This window comes from Podarcis vaucheri, assembly GCF_965113315.1.
Source record: "Podarcis vaucheri genome assembly, chromosome: 4".
NCBI classification, from domain to species: Eukaryota; Metazoa; Chordata; class Lepidosauria; order Squamata; family Lacertidae; genus Podarcis; species Podarcis vaucheri.
This window is the reverse complement of record NC_138762.1, coordinates 17,898,228-17,922,007: the sequence shown is the minus strand read 5'-3', so window position 1 is coordinate 17,922,007 and position 23,780 is coordinate 17,898,228. Positions and strand designations below refer to the sequence as shown.

General features: G+C 44.4%; 1 protein-coding gene across 10 annotated transcripts in view; it reads right to left on the bottom strand.

The window, feature by feature from the left end:
• The window catches only part of FAT3 (FAT atypical cadherin 3), a 460,237-nt gene that overhangs the window by 75,130 nt on the left and 361,327 nt on the right, over positions 1–23,780 (bottom strand). For all 10 annotated transcript variants that reach the window (XM_082218934.1, XM_082218933.1, XM_082218936.1 and 7 more), the window contains 3 exons: positions 23,222–23,497; positions 21,116–21,326; positions 8,074–12,147 (listed from right to left, as the gene is read on the bottom strand). In XM_082218934.1, the coding sequence (XP_082075060.1) occupies positions 8,074–12,147; positions 21,116–21,326; positions 23,222–23,497 (4,561 nt within the window). The remainder of the gene's footprint in view (positions 1–8,073; positions 12,148–21,115; positions 21,327–23,221; positions 23,498–23,780) is intronic.

Genomic DNA, 23,780 nt, shown 5'->3' with positions numbered 1-23,780 from the left:
AGACTGTGTGATCGCATGAATTCTTGCTGTGAGTGCTAACTTAAAACCGAATAAAGTCTAAATTATAAATATCTAAAAAAGGCTGAAGACGGGCCATAGCTCATCTCCCGTGCACACGAATGGTCGAAGGCTCAATCTCCACCGATGCCAGCATGCTTTTGCCTGGGATAGCTCAGCCGGTAGAGCATGAGACTCTAAACCTCAGGGTTGTGGGTTTGAGCTCCATGTCGGGCAAAAAGATTCCTGCATTCCAGGGGGTTGGACTAGATGACCCCTGTGGTCCCTTCCAACTCTACAAGTCTATGATTCCAGTGTCTCCAGGTGGAGTTGAGAGGAACCTCTCCGAAATCCTGGAAAGCGGCTGTGCGTATTCCTTGGAAAGTACGAACGAGGGACATTCTCCTTTAAATGTGAACTGAATAGAATTTCTTCTCCATCCCCTCATACTTTCTGCTTCTTCATGTCTGAATTGGCTAGAATCAGCATCATGGTTGAATAGTGCTCTTTCTCAGGTAGAACTAAATTTAAAAAATTCCTTCCAGTAGCACCTTAAAGGTAAAGGGACCCCTGACCATTAGGTCCAGTTGTGACCAACTCTGGGGTTGTGGTGCTCATCTGCCGGCGTACAGCTTCTGGGTCATGTGGCCAGCATGACTAAGCCGCTTCTGGTGAACCAGAGCAGCGAACGGAAACGCCATTTACCTTCCCGCCGGAGTGGTACCTACTTATCTACTTGCACTTTGACGTGCTTGTGAACTGCTAGGTTGGCAGGAGCAGGGACTGAGCTCACCCCGTCGTGGGGATTCAAACTGCCAACCTTCTGATCAGCAAGTCCTAGGCTCTGTGGTTTAACCCACAGTGCCACCCGCGTCCCTTAGTAGCACCTTAGAGACCAACTAAGTTTGTTATTGGCATGAGCTTTCGTGTGCGTGCACACGTCTTCAGATACATAGAATAACAGAATCATAGAATCATAGAGTTGGAAGAGACCACAAGGGCCATTGAGTCCAACCCCCTGCCAAGCAGGAAACACCATCAGAGCACTCCTGACATATGGTTGTCAAGCCTCTGCTTAAAGACCTACAAAGAAGGAGACTCCACCACACTCCTTGGCAGCAAATTCCACTGTTGAACAGCTCTTACTGTCAGGAAGTTCTTCCTAATGTTTAGGTGGAATCTTCTTTCTTGTAGTTTGGATCCATTGCTCCGTGTCCGCTTCTCTGAAGTATGAGGGGATGGAGAAGAAATTCTATTCAGTTCACATTGTGTCCTGGGCATTGTACTGACTGAAATGTCTGAGGCAGCGCATGTCCAAGCCTCTTAGGACACACATGGTGGGTGGGGAGTGTGAAAACACAATTCTACAGACGTTGCAATATTGTAATAATTTGGCCCATTATTAATCCCAATAATGGCAAAATGATGATTTACAGATCATTAGCATCAAGGAGCTCAGGAACTGTGGATCACCTACTAACCGCAGGAGTAGTTTGTTACTCAGACAGAGGGAAGCCTACAGCAAAACGCTGAAGTGAATGAAAGCATTCTTCCAAAAAGTGCTGAGATCTCTTGAGAGCAGAGCAGACGTCCGTATGATTTTACATTTCTAGCTCAAGATGGATTGTCCACATCTTGCAGGTAACCACTGCCTTCCCTTTGAGGGCAGATCTAAAAGACTGCTCACACCGCAACAAACACTGTTCACATTAATTATCCCCTCTCCCTCACCTCTGGGTTCAGTGATCCGCTTGCTTGCGGAGACTTTGTGAAGTAAATGGTTCGTGCATGATTGTATTTACAGACCAGCCTTCTGAGCCTCGGAGTGACAGAATGGCATTGGCAAAGGAAAGCCAAACACTTGAACTGATCCCAGTGGAATGTTCCAGCTTGCAGAGTGAGCTCACTTTGGGGCGGGGCTACCGGTGGGAATAATTTCTAAAAACCTTCAAGTGTTAAGTTAAACTTTAAAAATCCACAGTGCCACCAAAATTGCTGAATATGCTCGGAAACAAATGGAGCGAAATGCCCATGATATTCGTTTTCTGGAATTTGTATCTCAATAAATGACACAATGGTGACTGATGGGAAAAGATGTAGCTCAGCTGTAGAGCATATGTTTTAACACACAGGAGGAGGCAGGTTCAATCTCTGACATCTCTACACAGAGCTCAGAAAGGGCCATGTCTGAAACCCAGTAAAGCCGTTACTTGTTCTTGTACACCATGGTGGGGAACCTAAGGCTCTCTAGATATTGCTGGATGCCGGCTTCCATCAGCCCCAGCCAGCAGGGCCAATAGTCAAAGATGAATCATAGAATCATAGAATCATAGAGTTGGAAGAGACCACAAGGGCCATCGAGTCCAACCCCCTGCCAAGCAGGAAACACCATCAGAGCACTCCTGACATATGGTTGTCAAGCCTCTGCTTAAAGACCTCCAAAGTAGGAGACTCCACCACACTCCTTGGCAGCAAATTCCACTGTCAAACAGCTCTTACTGTCAGGAAGTTCTTGCTAATGTTTAGGTGGAATCTTCTTTCTTGTAGTTTGGATCCATTGCTCCGTGTCCGCTTCTCTGGAGCAGCAGAAAACAACCTTTCTCCCTCCTCTATGTGATATCCTTTTATATATTTGAACATGGCTATCATATCACCCCTTAACCTCCTCTTCTCCAGGCTAAACATGCCCAGCTCCCTTAGCCGTTCCTCATAAGGCATCGTTTCCAGGCCTTTGACCATTTTGGTTGCCCTCCTCTGGACACGTTCCAGTTTGTCAGTGTCCTTCTTGAATTGTGGTGCCCAGAACTGGACACAGTACTCCAGGTGAGGTCTGACCAGAGCAGAATACAGTGGCACTATTACTTCCCTTGATCTAGATGCTATACTCCTATTGATGCAGCCCAGAATTGCATTGGCTTTTTTAGCTGGCGCATCACACTGTTGGCTCATGTCAAGTTTGTGGTCAACCAAGACTCCTAGATCCTTTTCACATGTACTGCTCTCAAGCCAGGTGTCCCCCATCTTGTATTTGTGCCTCTCATTTTTTTTGCCCAAGTGCAATACTTTACATTTCTCCCTGTTAAAATTCATCTTGTTTGTTTTTGCCCAGTTCTCTAATCTGTCAAGGTCGTTTTGAAGTGTGATCCTGTCCTCTGGGGTGTTAGCCACCCCTCCCAGTTTGGTGTCATCTGCAAATTTGATCAGGATGCCCTTGAGTCCATCATCCAAGTCATTGATAAAGATGTTGAATAAGACCGGGCCCAAGACAGAACCCTGTGGCACCCCACTAGTCACTCTTCTCCAGGATGAAGAGGAACCATTGATGAGCACCCTTTGAGTTCGGTCAGTCAGCCAGTTACAAATCCACTGAGTGGTAGCATAGTCAAGACCGCATTTTACCAGCTTCTTTACAAGAATATCATGGGGCACCTTGTCAAATGCCTTGCTGAAATCAAGGTAAGCTACATCCACTGCGTTCCCTTCATCTACCAGGCTTGTAATTCTGTCAAAAAACGAGATCAGGTTAGTCTGACATGACCTATTTTTCAGAAATCCATGCTGACTATTGGTGATCACAGCATTCCTTTCTAGGTGCTCACAGACTGTTTGCTTAATGATCTGCTCCAGAATCTTCCCTGGTATTGATGTCAGACTGACTGGGCGGTAATTATTTGGGTCCTCTCTTTTCCCCTTTTTGAAAATAGGGACAACATTTGCCCTCCTCCAGTCTGCCGGGACTTCGCCTGTTCTCCAGGAATTCTCAAAGATGACTGCCAGTGGTTCTGAGATCACATCTGCCAGTTCTTTTAATGATGAGATGATGAGAACTGTAGCTGAGCAACATTTGGAAGGACTACAGCCCTAGTGTAGTCATTCCTGATCTAGTTGGACTGATGGCCTGACTCTGTACGAGGGAGCTTCCTGTGTTCCTATTTACACTCCTTCTGTACTAGCAGATCTTAGCCTTGAGTTCACATTGGTCTACTCCGAAGAAGGAAACCATGGCTTGGTTACATTTAATCGGATGAATTCAAGTCAATTGTAAATCAAGGGTAAAAATTGGCAGCAGATTGTTACATATGAGTATGCTCCACAAGATACAGGGCTTATCTGCACTTAACTTTCCTCCGTTCTTTCCAGGCATGGTCCACAGTTTAAAGCTCTGTGTCCAAGCACCCTTTTCTTTTGCTTTGGAATTTCCCCCATGAAAATCCACTCAATCAGAACAAACGTCAATCCACTGAAAACCTGAATTGACGTTTGCTCTGAATCAGCTTTAAAGAGCTGCTTTCTGCAGGGAAAGCTCAGGGCAAAAAACAACACTCAGATACGGAGTGGACCTTGGCCTGGAAAGAGCAGGGCAAAAGCTAAGTGTGGATAAGCCCATAAAGTACTGCTGCTCTATGATCTTCCGAAAATTCATGAGCAATGTTTGCCAAGCTGCTACTGGACAGGTCTTGAGTATGTCACATGAAGGCATCCAGCTTCAACCCACAGTCACAAGGAAGAAGATCACAACGTCAAATTCTTCCAAGTGTTTATGTATGTAGCAGATCCGCACCCTTGTGGATAAAGGCTGGTAGGAACTGGATTGTACACACAGCCAGAGGGCAGCTATTTATTTTTCTGATTGGGTCAGATCATGGAGGTAGCTGCTGGCTTCTCATGTCCACAACATGGTTCACAGAAGGCTTCCTTATAAGGTTGTGCACATACCCAGGCGCACCCACAACGGTATGCACAAATCCAGCAGGATGCACTGGCTACAGGGAAGTTAACCAAAACGGGTTAATCTGTAATTGTCTTGTGCTGTGCACTGGAACTGGTGACTTAACATCACAATTTCCAGAGGGCTAGCTGTGTCATAGTGAAAACACTCATTACTGCTGTTGTCATGGGTCACTGTGCTTATTTTTGCATACATTCAAGTTCTAATTGAATCGGCTGATTAACATTCTACGTCCTTTTAAATGTGTTTGTGGGAGAAAGGTTATTGTTTTTTTATTATGAATTTTGTGTTCTCGTTTTTTTATTTTTATGATGTGAACTGCCCTGTGATCTTCAGGTGTAGGGTGGTATACAAATTTTAATCATCATCATCACCACCACTCAAATTGCATTTTCCTTTGACCTCATTGCTTACTGTTCCCTCCCTCATGTGTAAATATTTGTGCTATGGAGGATAACACTTCATAGAAATCTATCTAAGGCTTATGATCCGAGGCCCTGTTGTGAGTTAGAACAGGGCCTTTTCAGCAGTGGCACCACAGTTGTGAAGAGAGAGGCTCACTTGGCCCCATCTTTATGGTCTTTTTGATGCCATTGGTGCCAGGTGATATACCTTTCCATTCACCCAGGTCTTCTGAACAAGTTGTGCTTCACAGATATGGCTTCTTTCTGCTGGATATGCAGCAGGAACCTCGCTATGAGTTCTTAGGGAATGTGCTTCCATTTCCAAAGCACCCTTCCTTCCTTCATATGCATCTAACTGGCAATTCTGTGCTTTGGCCACATTGTGACTCTCCCTTATCTCTAGTCTGAAAATTAAAAGTTAATTGTGCGGTGATGATAATACATAAATATAGAGAGATTTATGAGTGTGGAAGATTTTACTTTCACACCAAATAACGTTTCACTTTCCTTTTTTGGGCGGGGGGGGGTTGGGGGGAGATAGTCAGGAATGAATTAAATCCCTTGAAGGCGGCAATACTTTGAACATCCACCATCACAAATCCATGCCGATCGGTGCTTCATGCCTGTTGATGCACGTTGTGAGACAAGAGTTTTAAAACTGGAATTCACTGACAGCAATGAGAACTGGAGACTCAGCCCCCCAAACTGTGGACTCCTCTATTAAAATGAGACTTGAAATCTAATCCTCTGCATGGACAGGGGGACTTAGGGCGGCTCTCTGTTTATTTTGATATTTAAGGGAAACCTCAGCATGGCACGAATTCATTCAAGCAGTAAGTTAAAAGGGTTACTTCATTAGGAGATCGGGATGATTAAACATGAGAGAGAGACTGTATTCCTAAAACTGGCTTGACACGTATCTCCGAACACCGGGGAACAAAGAGCACTCAGATGCATTTGGGACTAACTATCGTAATTTGCTAATGTGTGAAACTGGTATCTCCTACAGCAACTGTAATGTGTGGACCTTACACATGAATAAGTGTGCACAGGACTGCAGCATAGCGCACACACACCCTGGTATCTTATTACCACAGCAGAAGGGGCTTAAGGAGCCTCATTATGGTTGGCATTTAAATGCACACAACGTGGCTCTTACTTGGCATGAAATGGTACCTGCTTACCGAGGACAAGCAGATGTTTTAGTGGGATAGTAACATTTCCACCCGTCCTGGAAAGCTTCATCGTTTTTCTCTGCTTCCAAGTTGTACGGTCACATTCATGTTTGGATACATCTTGTTTGAGCGGACGGCAAGCGCAGCCCCAGCAGCCCCTGCTTATCTGCCGCCATCTTATGCAAGATGTGAAGCTATTTGACAACCGTGGGCCCACACTACACAATGGTCATTCCCATAAGCACATGGAATATTCTCTCAAGTAATTCAACTCAGTCCCTATAGCTGCCCACAAATGCTCAAGGTGGTCAGTCATTTTTGGTTTTACCTTCACAGAAAGCCTGTGAGATAAGATTATTGTTTGAGGCACGGTGGCTGGCTCAATGGGCAGAATTCAGTTTGGCGACAGAACACATGGCTGGATGCAGAAGGTCTCAGATTCAACGCCTGGCGTCTCCAGTGAAAAGATTTCAGGAAGAGGAAAGCTCCCTGCCCACAAAACCTCAGAGAACTAATGACAGTCAGAGGAGACAATACTGGGCTAGCTGGACCAATAATCTGCTCCAGTGTAAGGCAGCTTCACTTACTCATGGTTGTCAGGGCCAAATTATATGGCCTAATCTGCTTAGAATTCTATTTTGCCATTAAGTGATATAGGACGAGGATGATGGGAGCTTTGGCTGCAAAAAGCAACAAGGTTGACACCGGGCAAGCCACAGCAAATGGCTAGTGGGTTGAATTCCACTTGCTAGGCCACAAAGTGCTTGCACGAATGAAAATATGAAAACAACATCCTTAAGACAATCCCTCAGCACAATGGGAAGAAAGAAAATGTGCTAATAGCAAGATGGCCCAACAGTTATTTGTGGTCCCAACCTTTAAAAAAGGTCAAAGAAGGTCAAACTATCGCTTCTTTCTTTTCTATGGCTACTTAATGCCTTTAAAAACGAATGTTTCTAATGAGGTTTGCTATCTAGGAATGGAAAGGATGCTTTTTAATTAAGTAAAATAAGACAGTTATGAATGCACAAAAGTTGCCCACCCACCCAATGCCTACCCCCTCTGCCTACTCTGAAAAACAAATGTTGCTCATTTTCTCTGGCTGATGCACAATGCTACAATCCTTTCCATGCTGATAACATAAATCTTAAGGGGGTTATATAAAGAGGCTGCTAAACGGCAGCACAGTGTGAAGTGTGAGTTGGTTAAATTAAAAAGGCCCAATACAAATTATGCTTTCCCCTGTTTTTATGCACTTAGGGCTGAACCAAGCAAGATAATAATACCCTAAAAATGCTTTGTCTGGATCTGTGTCGTGACATGTTAAGTTCTCAGCAATTTCTGGCACCCAGACCTACACACATTACTCTCTCTGCTGGAGATTTTTAAGCAGAGGTTGGACAGCCATCTGTCTTGGATACCTTAGTCGAGATTCCTGTATTTCAGGCGGCTGGATGATCTTTGGGGTCCCTTCCAACTCTACAATTCTATGGTTCTATGATTGGTTCTTTGTGCCAGGGATCAAAGCAGGTTCGAGGTGAACACATGAAGCTGCCTTGTACTATGGCAAACCACTGTTCCACTTTCCATAATACTGTCTATTCTGAATGGTGACAGACCTCCAAGGTCTCAAGCAAAGATAGGTATTTCCTAGTTCTGCTCTGCAAGATGCTTTTTAAGCAGAAAAGTCATGGACTGAGCACCTGTGCTTTGCCACTGAGTTCAAACTCTCCCCGCCTTTAGCCCTCCAACCCGAGAGGCCCATTACCTGTAATGTGATAGCTAACTTGGCGGTTGACATCAGATGTATCCTCATCCCAAGTGCTGAGGACAGCCACAACTTCGCCTGGTGAGTCGCTCTCCTTCACGGACCCCCTGTACAGCTCATGCTCAAACACTGGAGCGTTATCGTTGATGTCTGTCACCGTGACGGAGATCAAGGCGGTTGATGAGAGGGATAGGGCTTCTCCCAGGTCGGAAGACACTACAGTGAAGGCAAAGGTGGGGTTCTTCTCATGGTCCAAGTCTTTCAAGGTGCTGATCCAGCCACTGTTGCTGTCAATGGTGAACACCTCTGTGATTGTGTCAGCATCCGATTCTGCTGAGAGAGAGTACGTGACTTGACCGTTTGCCCCCCAGTCTGCATCAATGGCTTTAACCTGGATAAGTTTGGTTCCTATGGGCATTCCTTCCATTATGATGGCTTCATAGCTGGCTGCCTCAAACATGGGTTTGTTGTCATTGACGTCCAAAATTTTAATGTCCACATCCACTGTTAACACAACATCCACTTTATCTAGCTGTATAGTTGCAGCAACCTTAAAGTGAAAGGCAGGAGTTGTCTCGTGGTCCAGTCTCTTATCAAGTTTTATGATGCCGGTGTCCTGCTCTATAATAAACACTCCATCCTTGTTGTTCCCTGGCAATTCACCATTTACTGTGCTATAGGTGGCTCCCTGAGTTGGCAAAACATGTAGAACATCAACGGTACTACCTATTACAGTGTCTTCCGATAGCGTAAAGGAATATTGGGGTTGAGAAAAAGAAGGCAAGACGGTTTCTGGAGGTAAAACATGAATGTACACAGGGATAAGCGAATGCTTCACAGGAATGCCGCCATCAACTGCTTTGACAAAGAAGGAGAGCACTGTGTTTTTAAGCTGGTTAAAGTTGCCCTTGGTTACCATCCACCCATTGTCAGGGTCAATTTCCAGCAGATCTGCCACAGAAACCGAGGCCTCACTGTACAACGAGTAGGCAATCCTCGCGTTTGCACCATCATCTGGATCAACTGCTTGGACCTGGGTGACCAAATGACCCTTTCCAACATCTGCTTTGACGCTTGCCCTGTATTCAACTGTCATGAACTGGGGAGCATTGTCATTCTCGTCCACCACTATGACTCGCACGGTACAGAATGTGGTTCTCCCTCCTCCATCGAGGGCTCTCAGGAAGATGGTGATGTCACCTTCCAAAGGGATCTCCCGATCAAGTTTCTCAGTTGTGGTGATCTGTCCGTTGTTATCAATCAAAAAACGATCCTTGGCAAAGTCGTTTATGATTGAATAGCTTATTTGCCCATATATGCCTGAGTCTCCATCCGTTGCTTTCACATGGATTACCTTGGTTCCAGGAGCGGCGTTTTCTCTAACCTCCGCCACGTAAATACTCTGTGTGAAGACAGGACTGTACAAGTTCGCTCCGAGAATCCGGATATGGACCTGGGCTGTGCTTGTGAACAAACCATCGGAGACAGAGACATTCAGGCTGTACATTGACTCCATCCTCTGCTTCCGATGGTTTGACAGGGAGATGACCCCACTTTTGCTGTCCATCACAAAACTTGTACGGTCATTTCCAGACAAGATGCTGTACTCCAACCGGTCATAATCAGAGCTGTCTGCATCAGAAGCTTGGACGCAAGTCACAAAATGGCCCCGAGGAGCTAGCTCACTGACGTACGATTCATATATCAATTGGTTAAAAACGGGAGGGTTGTCATTCATGTCTGTTACGAAGATGCTGACTAGAACTTCACTGCTCAGAGGTGGGAATCCATTATCCGTTGCCCGCACTTTCAGACTGCATTGCTGCATCAGCTCGTGGTCCAGCAAGCGGGCTGTTAGGATCAAGCCACTCGTGCCATCAATGTGAAAGTAATCTGTGCTGTTGAAGTTGTCCTGGACTATCTGATACTGAACAATTTTGTTGTTCTCAGAATCCGCATCCGTAGCAACAACCTGCAAAACAGGTGTCCCAATCAGAGACGCTTCAGATAAAGTGGCATTATATGCAAAGTGGTCGAAAACCGGAGCATTGTCATTGACATCGTTGATAATTAAGTCCACCGTTACTTCAGCTCGGGCACCGGTGAGAGCATCGCTGGCTCTCACTGTCAATTTGAAAATGGGGTTTACTTCATAGTCTAATGGACTGATGACATTGAGGACTCCGGTGTCAAAATCAATGTTGAACTGATTATAGGGATCACCATCTACAATGATGTAAATGATTCCTTGACCTTCTGGGCTGGTTGCGTTGATGCTCAGAATTGGGGTGTGCATTTCGATGTCTTCGTTTACAGAGGCCGTATAGAAAGGCTTGTTGAAAACGGGCATTGCTTTGTTAACTATCGTAATGGGCAGTTCTACAGATGCAGACAGTGATGGATTGCCTCCATCTTTGGCAATGACGATAATTAGATACTCGATGTTAGATAAGTCAGAATTAAAGGCTGCTTTTAATGTGACGCTGCCAGTGTGCCTGTCAATTTCAAAGTGCCCATAGTCCTCCTTCAGCAGGTATGATACGTCGCCATTTGCATCCTTATCTTTATCAATTGCCGTGACTCGGTATATCAGGGTGCCGGGATCAGCTTCAACTTGTACAGCGGCATAGTATGGGAGCCCAACAAACACCGGAGCATTGTCATTGATGTCTTCAATGTGAACTCTGACAACCACCCTGGCTACCCTCAGGTGATCCAGCTCACGACTAGCCTCTACCACCAGCTCATAAAATTCCTGTTCCTCTCTGTCAAATGGGATGCCAGTAGTTTGAATGACACCCAGAGTGGATTTGATCTTGAATTTGTTCCCTGGGTTTAATATGCTGTACTTCAAGGGCTCGTTAAGGCGGTTTCCAACAGCGTTGACCACTGCTACTTTTGTGATATTGGTGCTGTTTTCTGAGATGGATGTGGAGTAAAGGCTTTGTGTGAAGTGCAGGCCACTGTCCATGGCTTCTTTGACCATTATGGTCACTACGGCAGTGCTATAGAACTTCCCATCGGATACTTTTGCTATAAGCATGTAATGATCTTTGGAGAGGCTGTTGTTTTTTATAGTCAGCACCCCGGAAACAGAATCGATGAGGAAATACTCTGTGCTGCCTTCAATCAGGCTGTAGGTCATTTCAAGTGGGACTTCTGAATCTGGGTCCGCAGCCCTGAGCTTAAGAACCTCAACTCCAACGTATGTTGGTAGCAGCAAGATGGTCTCAAACATGGCCTGGCTGAAAACTGGAGGGTTATCATTGACATCTGTTACATCAATGGTGACTTCAGCTGGATTTTCTGCAGTAAGCTGTGGATTTCCACTGTCTCGGACGTGGACGTGAAAATGGAAATGTGCAATGGTTTCATGATCTAAGTCAGCAATAGTCCTAATTGCACCTGTACTGGAATCTACGGTGAAATAGTTCTTTGCAGTGGACTCAACAATCTGGTAGACAAGCAAAGCGTTCTGATTACTGTCTGCATCTGTGGCTCGTATCACAAGCGGATTGTTCCCTAAGCTTCGAACGATGCTATTTACAGGTGCAGCCTCACTGATGCTGCCCAGGTATTTTGAGAAGAGGAAGACTGGTGGGTTGTCATTTTCGTCGATGATCTGGATGTTCACAGTGGCATTGGATGCCATCCCGGCCATGTTTGTGGCTTGTACGGTGAGCTGGTACGAGGAAGTGCGTTCATAATCGAGGGGCTTTTGAGTAGTGATGACCCCGGAGTAGGGGTTTATAGCAAAGGCTCCGTTGGTGTTGCCCTCCTTAACCTCATAAACTAGCGTAGACTGGCTGATTGCTGAGACCAAGATAACTGAAGTTCCAAAGTCAACATTTTCATTCACTTCAGCTTGCCATTCCTTGTGCGTGAACTTCGGATGAGAATTGTCTGACATGGTCACAGATATGCGGACAATCGCTGTGGCTGACAGCGGTGGAGAGCCCTGGTCGGTCACTTTGACTGACAGAACGAACTGGTTCATGGTGGTCAGGTCTGGTTCCTTCAGCACCGTGATGATGCCTAGAACTGGCTCAATCTTGAATGTGTTCCCAGTATTCCCTAAAAGAGAAAAGAAAATAGGAATATATATCAAAAATGAAATGTAAATATGTAAAAATGATGAGCAATATGTTCAAAGTTCACTTGTTGGTATCACGTCATGCTTGCATAGCTCAAGGCCCACCAATCCAAACTCAGTCCATCAACCATATACAATGGTACCTCAGGTTACAGACGGTTTAGGTTACAGACTCCGCTAACCCAGAAATAGTACCCCAGGTTAAGAACTTTGCTTCAGGATGAGAACAGAAATTGCGCGGCGGCCACGGCTGCAGCGGGAGGCCTCATTAGCTAAAGTGGTACTTCAGGTTAAGAACAGTTTCAGGTTAAGAATGGACCTCCAGAACAAATTAAGTTCTTAACTCAAGGTACCACTGTGTGGCCTGCTGCCAACCCAACCTTCACTATTTTTGCTGTCCCCAGTGAGCAGCAAAAACAAGAGTTTTGTCAAGAACAGGCATCTCCAAACTCAGCCCTCCAGCTGTTTTGGGACTACAACTCCCATCATCCCTAGCTAACAGGACCAGTGGTCAGGGATGATGGGAACTGTAGTCCCAAAACAGCTGGAGGGCCGAGCTTGGGGATGCCTGGTCAAGAACCTGGTAAGCCATCATTAATGGCCTGACGGTTGTGTTTTTCTTGGTGAGACTAACTCTGCATGCACACAGCTGCATTTTATACCAAAACCAAGCAGAACTAGGTCTGATCACTGCCCAGTTGGGATCCCTGTATAAACGACTCTGAAAAATCTGAAGTATGATCTTGATATAAGTGCAGAATTCAAGCCAATTAATCTAATATGATATAAAAGATCTGTGGGCAAGACTTTTAAAACCAATGGATTGCACTATGACTACCAAGGGTCTAGCTCTATACTAGAAAACATTATTCATTAAGAACAAATAAAACTCGGCAGATGAAGATGATGGACTATATGGAACTTGCCAAACGGACCGGGAGACTCCGAGACCAGAGAGAAGAGACGGTGGAAGAAGACTGGAAGAAGTTTAAGGAATATTTGGAAGAATATATTAATATTTAAACCTTAGAATAACTTAGGAAGTGGATATAGGCTGTAGGGTTAGAAGTAGAAGATAGGGTATTTTAAAATAGTATTATTTGAGGTTGAGAATTGAGGTTGAATCCTGACAAGACAGAAGTACTGTTTTTGGGGGACAGGAGGCGGGCAGGTGTGGAGGATTCCCTGGTCTTGAATGGGGTAACTGTGCCCCTGAAGGACCAGGTGCGCAGCCTGGGAGTCATTCTGGACTCACAGCTGTCCATGGAGGCACAGGTCAAATCTGTGTCCAGGGCAGCTGTTTACCAGCTCCATCTGGTACGTAGGCTGAGACCCTATCTGCCTGCGGACTGTCTCGCCAGAGTGGTGCATGCTCTGGTTATCTCCTGCTTGGACTACAGCAATGCACTCTACGTGGGGCTACCTTTGAAGGTGACTCGGAAACTACAACTAATCCAGAATGCGGCAGCTAGACTGGTGACTGGGGGTGGCTGCCGAGACCATATAACACCGGTCTTGAAAGACCTACATTGGCTCCCAGTACGTTTCCGAGCACAATTCAAAGTGTTGGTACTGACCTTTAAAGCCCTAAACAGCCTCGGTCCAGTATACCTGAAGGAGCGTCTCCACCCCCATCGTTCTGCCCGGACACTGAGGTCCAGCGCCGAGGGCCTTCTGGCGGTTCCCTCATTGCGAGAAGAAAAGCTACAGGGAACCAGGCAGAGGGCCTTCTCTGTAGTGGCGCCCGCCCTGTGGAACGCCCTTCCAGCAGATGTCAAAGCGATAAACAACTACCTGACATTCAGAAGACATCTTAAGGCAGCCCTGTTCAGGGAAGTTTTTAATGTGTGATATTTTACTGTATTTTTGGTTTTTATGGAAGCCGCCCAGAGTGGCTGGGGAAACCCAGCCAGATGGGCGGGGTATAAATAATAAATTATTATTATTATTATTATTATTATTATTATTATTATTATTAAGTGATAAAATATGAAGTTATTTTAAGTATGATTAAAAAAAAGATGGTTAGCAATTATGATATTTGTAAACTGCTAAAGATGAAGTCAAATGAAAATCAGACAGGTGGGACTTGGGGAAGCCAACTTAACAATGTTTAGAAAAATAAGGATATAACAAGAATTTGTTCGTATTGTTTGTCTTTCCTGTCTGTGTTTTTTATCTGTGTTATAAAAGGAATAAAAAAAAAAATGGGGGGGAAAAAAGATCAAATAAAACTCTATTGCATTCCCCAAGGAGTTGCAGGAAACTGACATTTCAAGGCTGTGCTGATCATTCTCTCCGGAACCCCTGTATCACCGACAAAATGTGGAATGATGCCCTTCCCTCATCCATATGTGAAGCAGCAACCATCAGTTGCTTCAGGTGTCTTGGAAACACTTATCTTTTTGCTCAGGGTTTGCCTGACTCACAAAAGTGGACCCTGATTTATGTGTATGAATCCCCCAAATCTTCATTTTCATTTGATTATATGTGGTTTGAGGTTATATTTTTGTTTTCATAGATGTCACTTTTATATAGTACATAGTGTGCACCGCATAGAGGTTTTAAAATGTATATATGAAATGCTTTTACATAAATAAGTAAATAAATGTGTGATTACACTTCCCACCACTTTTTGAAGAGATCACAGTAGTTTAAGTCTATAGTGCAGAGATGCTGTAAAAGGGTAAACAAACCATTGCCAACCTTGGTGCCCTCTAGACATTTTGGACTACAATTCCCATCAGTCAAAGCCAGCACAGCTGTACTGGCTGGGGCTGATGAGAACTGCAGTCCAAAATATCTGGAGGGCACTAGATAGACAGAAGCCACCTGCAAATCATTAACTGGGCTGTGGTATTGATACAGTACCACCTGCTAGGATCTATGTGACCGACTGCAGCTGATCTATGGACTTTGCTTGCTTGCATTATGCGATTTGCACAGTAATCCTACCCAGAAGTAAGCCCCACTAAATTCAACAGGATTTACTTCCAGGTGAGTGTGTATAGGATTGCAGCCTTATCCTAAACTCGCTCGCCCCAGAGTTAGTCCTATCAAATGCAGTGGGGCTTACTTCTAAATCAATATGCGTAGGATTACACTAACAAGGCTGTGATTTCATACATGTTTACTAGAAAATGCATTTTACTGAAAGCTCCTGGACTTCAAAGAAGGAGGGTTTAAGATCTGGCACAAAATAGAGATAAAAGAGGAAGAAGCCAAATTGTTCAATGCATGAGCAACAGTTCACGGCCTGAAATAATGAGGATTTTGAGCAATTTAATATTACTGGTTGAATGCTTCAATAGGACTGAAGGCGAAGCATGAGAACAGCATATATGTATATTTCAAGAAATACACACAAAATAATAGCTCATCAAATAGATAAAAGGAAGCTAATGACAGCAAGGTTTGTTTATTGATCTTAGTGGAAAGGGAAAAATCAAGAAGAATCATTGTTCAGTGAAGACGTAAAAGGGCTCCTTGGAAGGTCAGGGTTTGCCACATACAATAATCAGGAGATCAAGAGACTCTTTTGTCAAAAGCATACAATGAGGACCGAAATGACCTGTTCCAAGGAACATGGAGCTGGTGGTGGAATCAACAGAAACTCCCTGCATTCAATTTGTCCTCACCTGCCTAATGTGTTGTCAAGCTTATCCTATGCCCTGGAACACAGAGAGCTGCATTCTACTGAGACAGACCACTGGCCCATTTACTTCAGTATTGTCTACAATGATTGGCAGCAGCAGTCTAGGGTTTCAGACAAGGATCTAACCCAGTCCTAACCTGAGATGCTGGGGATTGAACATGGAACCTTCTGCCTGCAAAGCAGGTGGTTTACCGATGAGCCAAGGCCCTTGGTTTAGTTTTCATTGAGTTCACCTTTACTGTATCTTTTTAACCTTACTGTACACAGCTTAGAGACTATGCTGTTAAAGTGCAAAATGAATTGTGGAAATAAAATAGGAATAGATTGATAGGGCAAAGGCAGCACAGGGAAGAGGAGTGGTGGAGCTTGCTGAATATCCCCACCCTCCCTGGCATGATTTCCATCATGTGTAGTTTTTGGACACCATGAGACAAGACACAGGCTAAGTTCAACTCCATGTTGCAAAGGGACATTTCAACACAGGGCTCCTATTTTCAGCGAGACACTCCTGCCGCTTGCAATATTTTTGCCCTCTGTGTTACGTTCCATCTACAGCAGTGGTTCCCAACCTTTCTTCCCTTTGAGCCACCTTAAAGTAGCTGAGGATCTTGCAGGAGTGTTTAATGGTTGTTTGTCTTGTTGTAGCTTTGGGCCAGATGCTGTATGGTTTTTAATTGTATTGTACAGCTTCCTTCATTTCTTATGAATTGTATTTCATTTGTATTACACATGACCACAAATCCAGACAGGCTGCAGACCACCTGAATGAAGCATGTAGACCACTGGTTGTCCATGGACCACAATTTTGGAACTCCTGCTCCACAGATTGACAAAAAGGATGAGTTAATAGGTGACAGAGGTAATACATGATTCAACCAACCAATGGGCATGTATGTGGCTCTACCATCTGTATAGTTTCTAGGATGGAAATATATGAACACATCTATACATTTCTGTGCTCATCACCTCTTATCTGGATTCAGATTTTGTTAAAGTGTGCACGCATTGGTTTCTCTTACTGAGTGCACATGAGCTGAATTCCCTGAGAAGTAAGGAACCATGCATATAAGCTGAACCCATCAGTTAAAATTAGCATCCTCCCTGCACATCCTTTCATGGGTCAGAGGAACAACAGCCCCAGAAAGTCCTATAACGCTGCATCGAGGAACATCTGGGGATAACGAAATGGTGGGAATTTGCAGCTGAAACAGAGGTTTGAAACCTTGACTTGCTGGCAACATAGGAGGATGAAATCGAAATCAGAGGCAGTCGTGGGGAGATAGTCTCATCAAAGGGTTTCAAGCTTTGGAATAAGTGGTCTGGGTAGAAGCCTCACACTGTCCACACTTCCTGGCCACTGCCTCATCCCTCCCTCCTCCATGATTATGGGAGCCATTTTATTACACACTTTTCACAGCTGATCTTAACACCATTGTATCACTCTATCCATTCACCATAGGGCCAAATTAGACACTTGGAAGCAGATCTAAGTCTCAAAGCAACAGGAGCAAGACTGTTTGCAGAGAAGAAGCGTTGGACAAGGGGAGGGATGGCTGAGCCTTAAACCTGCCACTCCCTCCCTGCCTCACAACCCCGCCTCCCCACCTTTCTACCCAAATGCGGTCCAAATGGATTTTTACCACAACACCAAGGAATAGTGGCTTGAGGGAGGGAGCTGATGTAGAGGAAAAGTGCTGACTGGGTCATGCACTCCTCTTCCGCTTGCCATCTCCCCTGATGCTTTGCAGCTGTTTAGTAGCAACTAGGGTTTAAGATCTGGGTCTTCTGTCAATTTGCTGAGTTACCTCTGCTAATTCCCTTTAAAAGAAGCTAAACGTGTCAACCTTTAAAAGAAGCTAAACGACAACAACCTCATGATGCCATCTTAATGATTCATGATGCTATAGAGCAGTGTGTCTCAACCTGTGAGTCCCCAGATATTGTTGGACTACAACTCCCATCATTCCTAGCCAGCATGACCAGTGGTCAGGGATGATGGGAGCTGTAGTTCAACAACATCTGGGGACCCACAGGTTGAGAACCACTGCTATAGACTGAGTGGGGAGGTGTATAGATCGGGATACACAAATTCAGTACTGCATAACATTGAAAATCATAAATAAAATACAATCAATCAGTGTTGATTGGTAAGGGTGATCAAGCCTGCAGTTCCAGGGGGAGGGCACACATAGGTGAATTGGAATTGTGATTGGCAGAACTGAAAGCAAATACAATGCAGGAAGAGACCTAGTCCAGGGGCCAGCAAACTTTTTCAGCAGGGGGCCGGGTCCACTGTCCCTCAGACCTTGTGGGGAGGCTGGACTATATTTTTTTTTGGGGGGGGGGATGAACGAATTCCTATGCCCCACAAATAACCTAGAGATGCATTTTAAATAAAAACACACATTCTACTCATGTAAAAACACGCTGATTCCCGGACTGTCCCTGGGCCAGATTGAGAAGGCAATTGAGCCAGATCTGACCTCCGGACCTTAGTTTGCCTACCCATGACCTAGTCTAACGTGGTCCTGGTTGCAAGAATCTATCCCTTCTGTTATCATGCTAGAGTTATCCAAACATTGGCAAATTAGATAAATGTGCAGTAGGACAAGTGGAACATGCTCAGTCCATATCCTGCCCTTGCATGTTTGCTGTAATTGTGCATGCATAAGAATGTAAATCTGCTAATGCATGATCCATCCCAGACTGTGGATTTGTGAGCACAGGCCTGTATGTAGCAAGCCACTGGATAAATGTTCCACAGAACTCTGTGCACATGGTTAAGGTTAAGTGCGTAGGCCTGAGGGCAGGGAGGGCAGGCTCAAAAGACTGACCCAATGTTTGTTTATTGTACTCAGGTTGCCAGATGTATATCTATGCAAGCTGAAAGATCCGAGTCCTTGGCCACTGTTCTAAAATGCAGGCAGAGGAATGTAAGTCCAGAAGTAGCTGGCAATGGTTGACAGAAGCAAGTTTCCATTACTGGAAAAGAGTGAGAGGCTGCCAGTTGGGCTCTTTGAAATAAACGGTGGGGCATGAGGCAAAAGAACAATGACCACAGGAAAGTAATGGAAGCAATGGCCTCAACTAGACAGGAAAATTGCTGCAGGATAAAGTGAACTGGACTGCCAAGGTTGAAATGCATCAAACTTGGAGTGATTCTGCAGCCATCTTCTACAACCAAATGAAAGCATTTATCTATCATGCTGAAACCGAGGGGGAGAGAGAAGGAGAGGCAGAGGAGGGAGAAGGGCTACTCATTCAGCTTTGCTGAAAGTTCAGTTCCCTTCAGTTCCTTCTCTTTTTGAGTTGTTTCCATGCCAGCTGGTCAACCAAAGAATTTTTTAAGATTAAGAATTGGTGCCTGAGTTTGCTTGCTTTCCCTCTTCCACCCACACACCTTCTTTCCTTTTATGTTGACTGACCGAACCCAAAGAGTACTCATTAATGGTTCCTCGTTGTTGTTGTTGTTTAGTCGTTTAGTCGTGTCTGACTCTTCATGACCCCATGGACCAGAGCCCGCCAGGCACTCCTGTTTTCCACTGCCTCCCGCAGTTTGGTCAGACTCATGCTGGTAGCTTCGAGAACACTACCCAACCATCTCGTCCTCTGTCGTTCCCTTCTCCTTGTGCCCTCCATCTTTCCTAACATCAGGGTCTTTTCCAGGGAGTCTTCTCTTCTCATGTGGTGGCCAAAGTATTGGAGCCTCAGCTTCAGGATCTGTCCTTCCAGTGAGCACTCAGGGCTGATTTCCTTCAGAATGGAGAGGTTTGATCTTCTTGTACTCCATGGGACTCTCAAGAGTCTCCTCCAGCACCATAATTCAAAAGCATCCATTCCTCATCAATTCCTCATTACCCTGGGGAAAAAGTGGCAAGTGGGGTGCTGCAGGGTTCTGTCCTGGGCCCGTTGTTGTTTATCGTATTTATAAATGACTTGGATGAGGGAATTGAGGGGATGCTCATCAAATTTGCAGATGACACCAAACTGGGAGGGGTAGCTAATACCGTAGAAGAAAGTATCGGAATTCAAAATGACCTTAACAGATTGAAGAACTGGGTGCAAGCTAACAAAATGAATTTCAGTAGTAACAAATGTAAGGTTCTGCACTTAGGCAGAAAGAAGCAGATGGACAAATATTGGATGGGGGGGACACCTGGCTTACTAGCAGTACATGTGAAAAGGATCTAGAGGTCTTGGTGGACCACAAGCTTAGCATGAGTCAACAGTGTGATGCAACAGCAAAAAAACTGCTAATGCTATTCTAGGCTGCATCAACAGAAGTCTAGTGTCCAGATCAAGGGAAGTAATAGTACTACTCTATTCTGCCTCATGTAAGTCCAAGTGAGACCACGCTTGGAATACTGTGTCCAATTCTGGGTACCGCAATTCAAGAAGGATGTTGACAAGCTGGAATGTGTGCAGAGGAGGGCGAACAAGATGATCAAGGGTCTGGAAACTAAGCTTTATGAGGACCACTTGAAGGAGCTGGGTAGGTTTACAGCCTGGAATAGAGGAGACTGAGAGGATATATGATCACCATCTTCAAATAACTTAAGGGCTGTCATATGGAGAAGGGAGCATGCTTGTTTTCTCCTGCTCTGGAGCGCAGGATTCGAATCCATGGCTTCAAGTTGAAAGAAAGGAGATTCTGACTAAACATTCGGAAAAACTTTCTGACAGTAAGAGCTGTTCAGCAGTGGAACAGACTCCCACAAGAAGTGGTGGTCTCTCCTTCCTTGGAGGTTTTAAAGCAGAGGTTGGATGGCCATCTGTCATGGATGCTTTAGCTGAGATTCCTGCATTGCAATGAGGTTGGACTGGATGACACTTGGGGTCTCTTCCAACTCTAAGTTTTTATGATTCTATGTCAAGCTCTCTAGATTATAATCCTGTAAACATTTTGTTTTTACTGACCTCTGGAAGCTATTCTGGGAACCTTTCTGGTTGGGTATTGGTGATGGGGATGCTTTAGGTCAGCAAATAATAGAAAATTATTGGGCTCAATGGGGCTTATTCCTTAGTAAGTGTGTTTAGCAATGCAAGTACAGCAGCAGCAGCAAGAACAACAATGGTGCAATTCTGAGATGCATAAAAAGGCCCTGCAAGGCACCATCTCTTGAATGCAAGACATAAGAAGGCAAACGAGTTAAACATAAGGCCTCATTGATTTCTAAGGAACCTTGGCATACTTACCTTCCTTGCTGTAATCTTTAATTCTATCCAACAATTGCATTACATCGTATGGTTTTATTATGTGCAACCTCACAGTGCAAAAAACCTCACTTGCTAACCTGCTTCAATTGTGTAGATCAGCTCTGCGTTTTCGCCTTTGTCTTTGTCCAAGGCGGTGACCTGCAGAACAGCAGACCCAATGGCAGCTGATTCAAACACAGAGGCTTCGTACAAAGGGCTGGAGAAGTACGGACTGTGATCGTTGGAGTCTTCCACGTTGACAATTACCCTTGCCAAATTCCGCCGATAGGGGAACTCTTGGTCACGAACCTGGGGAGAAGGAGCAACAATCACTGGAGCACAGAGACAAACTGGTAGGGCCACAAAACCCGGTCAACGTTACATCTGGGGAAGAAGTCATGAATTCAATACTTCTTTACACATTGCCTCGTTAAACTAGGGAGTTTGGTACTGCAATGTGTAGTAACAAGTTTCTTTGGGGAATTATAGGGACAGAACTACCTAAAATGTACATAAACTTATTCATGCATGCTACTACAGCGGCAAGAATGTTACTTGCCCCCAAATGGAAAAGGTAGAAGTCCCAGCAAAGGAAGAATGGATGCAAAAACTTATGGAATATGCAAAAATGGTGAAACTTACCGGAAGAATAAGAAATCAAGATAACAAACTTTTTATATCTGAAGAAGTGTGCATGCACATGAAAGCTTATACCCAGAACAAACTTAGCTGGTCTCTAAGGTGCTACTGGACAATTATTTATTTGTTTATTTATTTAAACTTTTTTTTAATAAAAGAATGGAAATGGTTTATTGAATATTTACAGATAAATTGCAAACAGATAAGAACATTGACAGGATTATTGTAATAACCTGCAGTTTCATAAGAGTATATATTTTAAGCAGATGAACGAAGTAAGTTAATTTGGATATGCAGAAGATATGAAAAACCAATTTAAGGAACCGTAGAAAGAGGGGGAAGGAAGTCAAGTTTTGAAATGTTAAAATGACGGTAAAATTACTGAAATGTATAAACCTGAAAATCATGGATAAAATTTTAAAAAAAATATGTAGTAACAGATCCTGGCCTTGAGGGTAAAGCTATATACCTGAATAGTAGCTGGTTGGTTGAAAATACTTCGCTATCACCGTTTATTAGGTTTTGCTTCTGGAGCAGAACCAGTGTGCTAGCCATCCATCCTTTTTTTCTGCTTTTTAGTTCCAGATTTTGTACAGATACGGCACATGCATCAACCGCTCTGGTTTTAAGGACACGTTCTCACTCCCAACCAAGCTAAACAGCTCCCTGATATGCTCCAGCATGCAGGCAAATCACAGGGCAGGAAAGAGATCCTGATGTGATTGTGCAATAGATCGTGACTAGAGAGGCAGCTGGACATTTGCAGGCTATGAAGTTGACTATCTCCGCGCTAAATACTATGACAAGGAGAACTGAGTGAGATCCAGTCATCCCTGGAAAAAACTAGTAAAATTTCTCAGAAGGTGTGAGATGAAAGTAAAGGTTAGTTCTAACCCACTGCCAACAAACAACAATAATAATTTCTGATCATTATTATCTGTTTGCCACACAATTTCTGTTCTCATCCTAAAGCAAAGTTCTTAACCTGAGGTACTATTTCTGGGTTAGTGGAGTCTGTAACCTGAAGCGTCTCTAACCTGAGGTACCACTGTATTCAGCATCCACTTCACAGCAGAACACCACCCCCCACACACACACAATTTAGGCACATAAACCAGTGTCTTCTGCCTTGGGAAAATCCTACAGAAATGCAAGATGAATCAGAGCACTTTGCTTACAATAACAGGGCACGGGCAAGGAGAGCGATAATCACCTTGTTTAATAGATTCTGAAAGAACTTTAAAAACTTCTCCTGAGAAACACTTTAAGAGAGTCATCTCTGATAAAAGGCCCAGGCATTGGGAGATTATAATGTTTCTTCCGTGTTCTCCCTTAAGATGGCAAAACCGTTTTGTGAGATAAAAACGCTTTCATAGTAAGCCTCACAAAGCTTCAGCACTGAAAGAACGGAACGAATAAATAAATGCACGCCAGTGGAGGGAGGAAAATTAATTACTGCTTCCTTGCCAATTTTTAAAGCCCCTGTGCTTATCAGTAGACTATAGCACACACCTATTAATAGGCACTGATTGTGCCTGAGCACATATTTAATATTCAGTTCTTACCATCACGTTTAGGATGTGCTTATCTTGGGCTTCGTGGTCTAAGCGCTCGGCGGTGTACAGAACTCCTGTGTTGGGATCCATCCTGAACTTCCTCACACTGATTGAGTCAATACTGCTATGAATGATGTAGCTAAGCTTGTGCTTCTCATCTCTGTCTATGGCTTCGACTTGCAGGATCTCAGTGTCAGGGAGGATGTCCTCAGAAATCGTGACGTCGTAACTCGGGTGGGAAAATTCTGGACCGTTATCGTTGTTGTCCAATACTTTGATGAGAACCTGCAATATAAAAAGAGGAAAAGCGGGGTTTCGTGTTGGAGAAGAAGCAAATTATACACAGATACCTGCCACATTGGCTGTTTTCAAACATATAATGATGATAGCTTACGCTTACTTGCACACAAGCAAATTGCACCTGCTTCACTCCTCCCAGCTCCTATTAGGAGGAAGCAAACAGCAATATCCGGCTTACAGTTCCATCCAAACTAGGGATTGTGGTTTGTTTCACTCCCAGAAAACAATAATCTTCAGACCAAGTTTGATCTTGGCTTATCATCTGGAC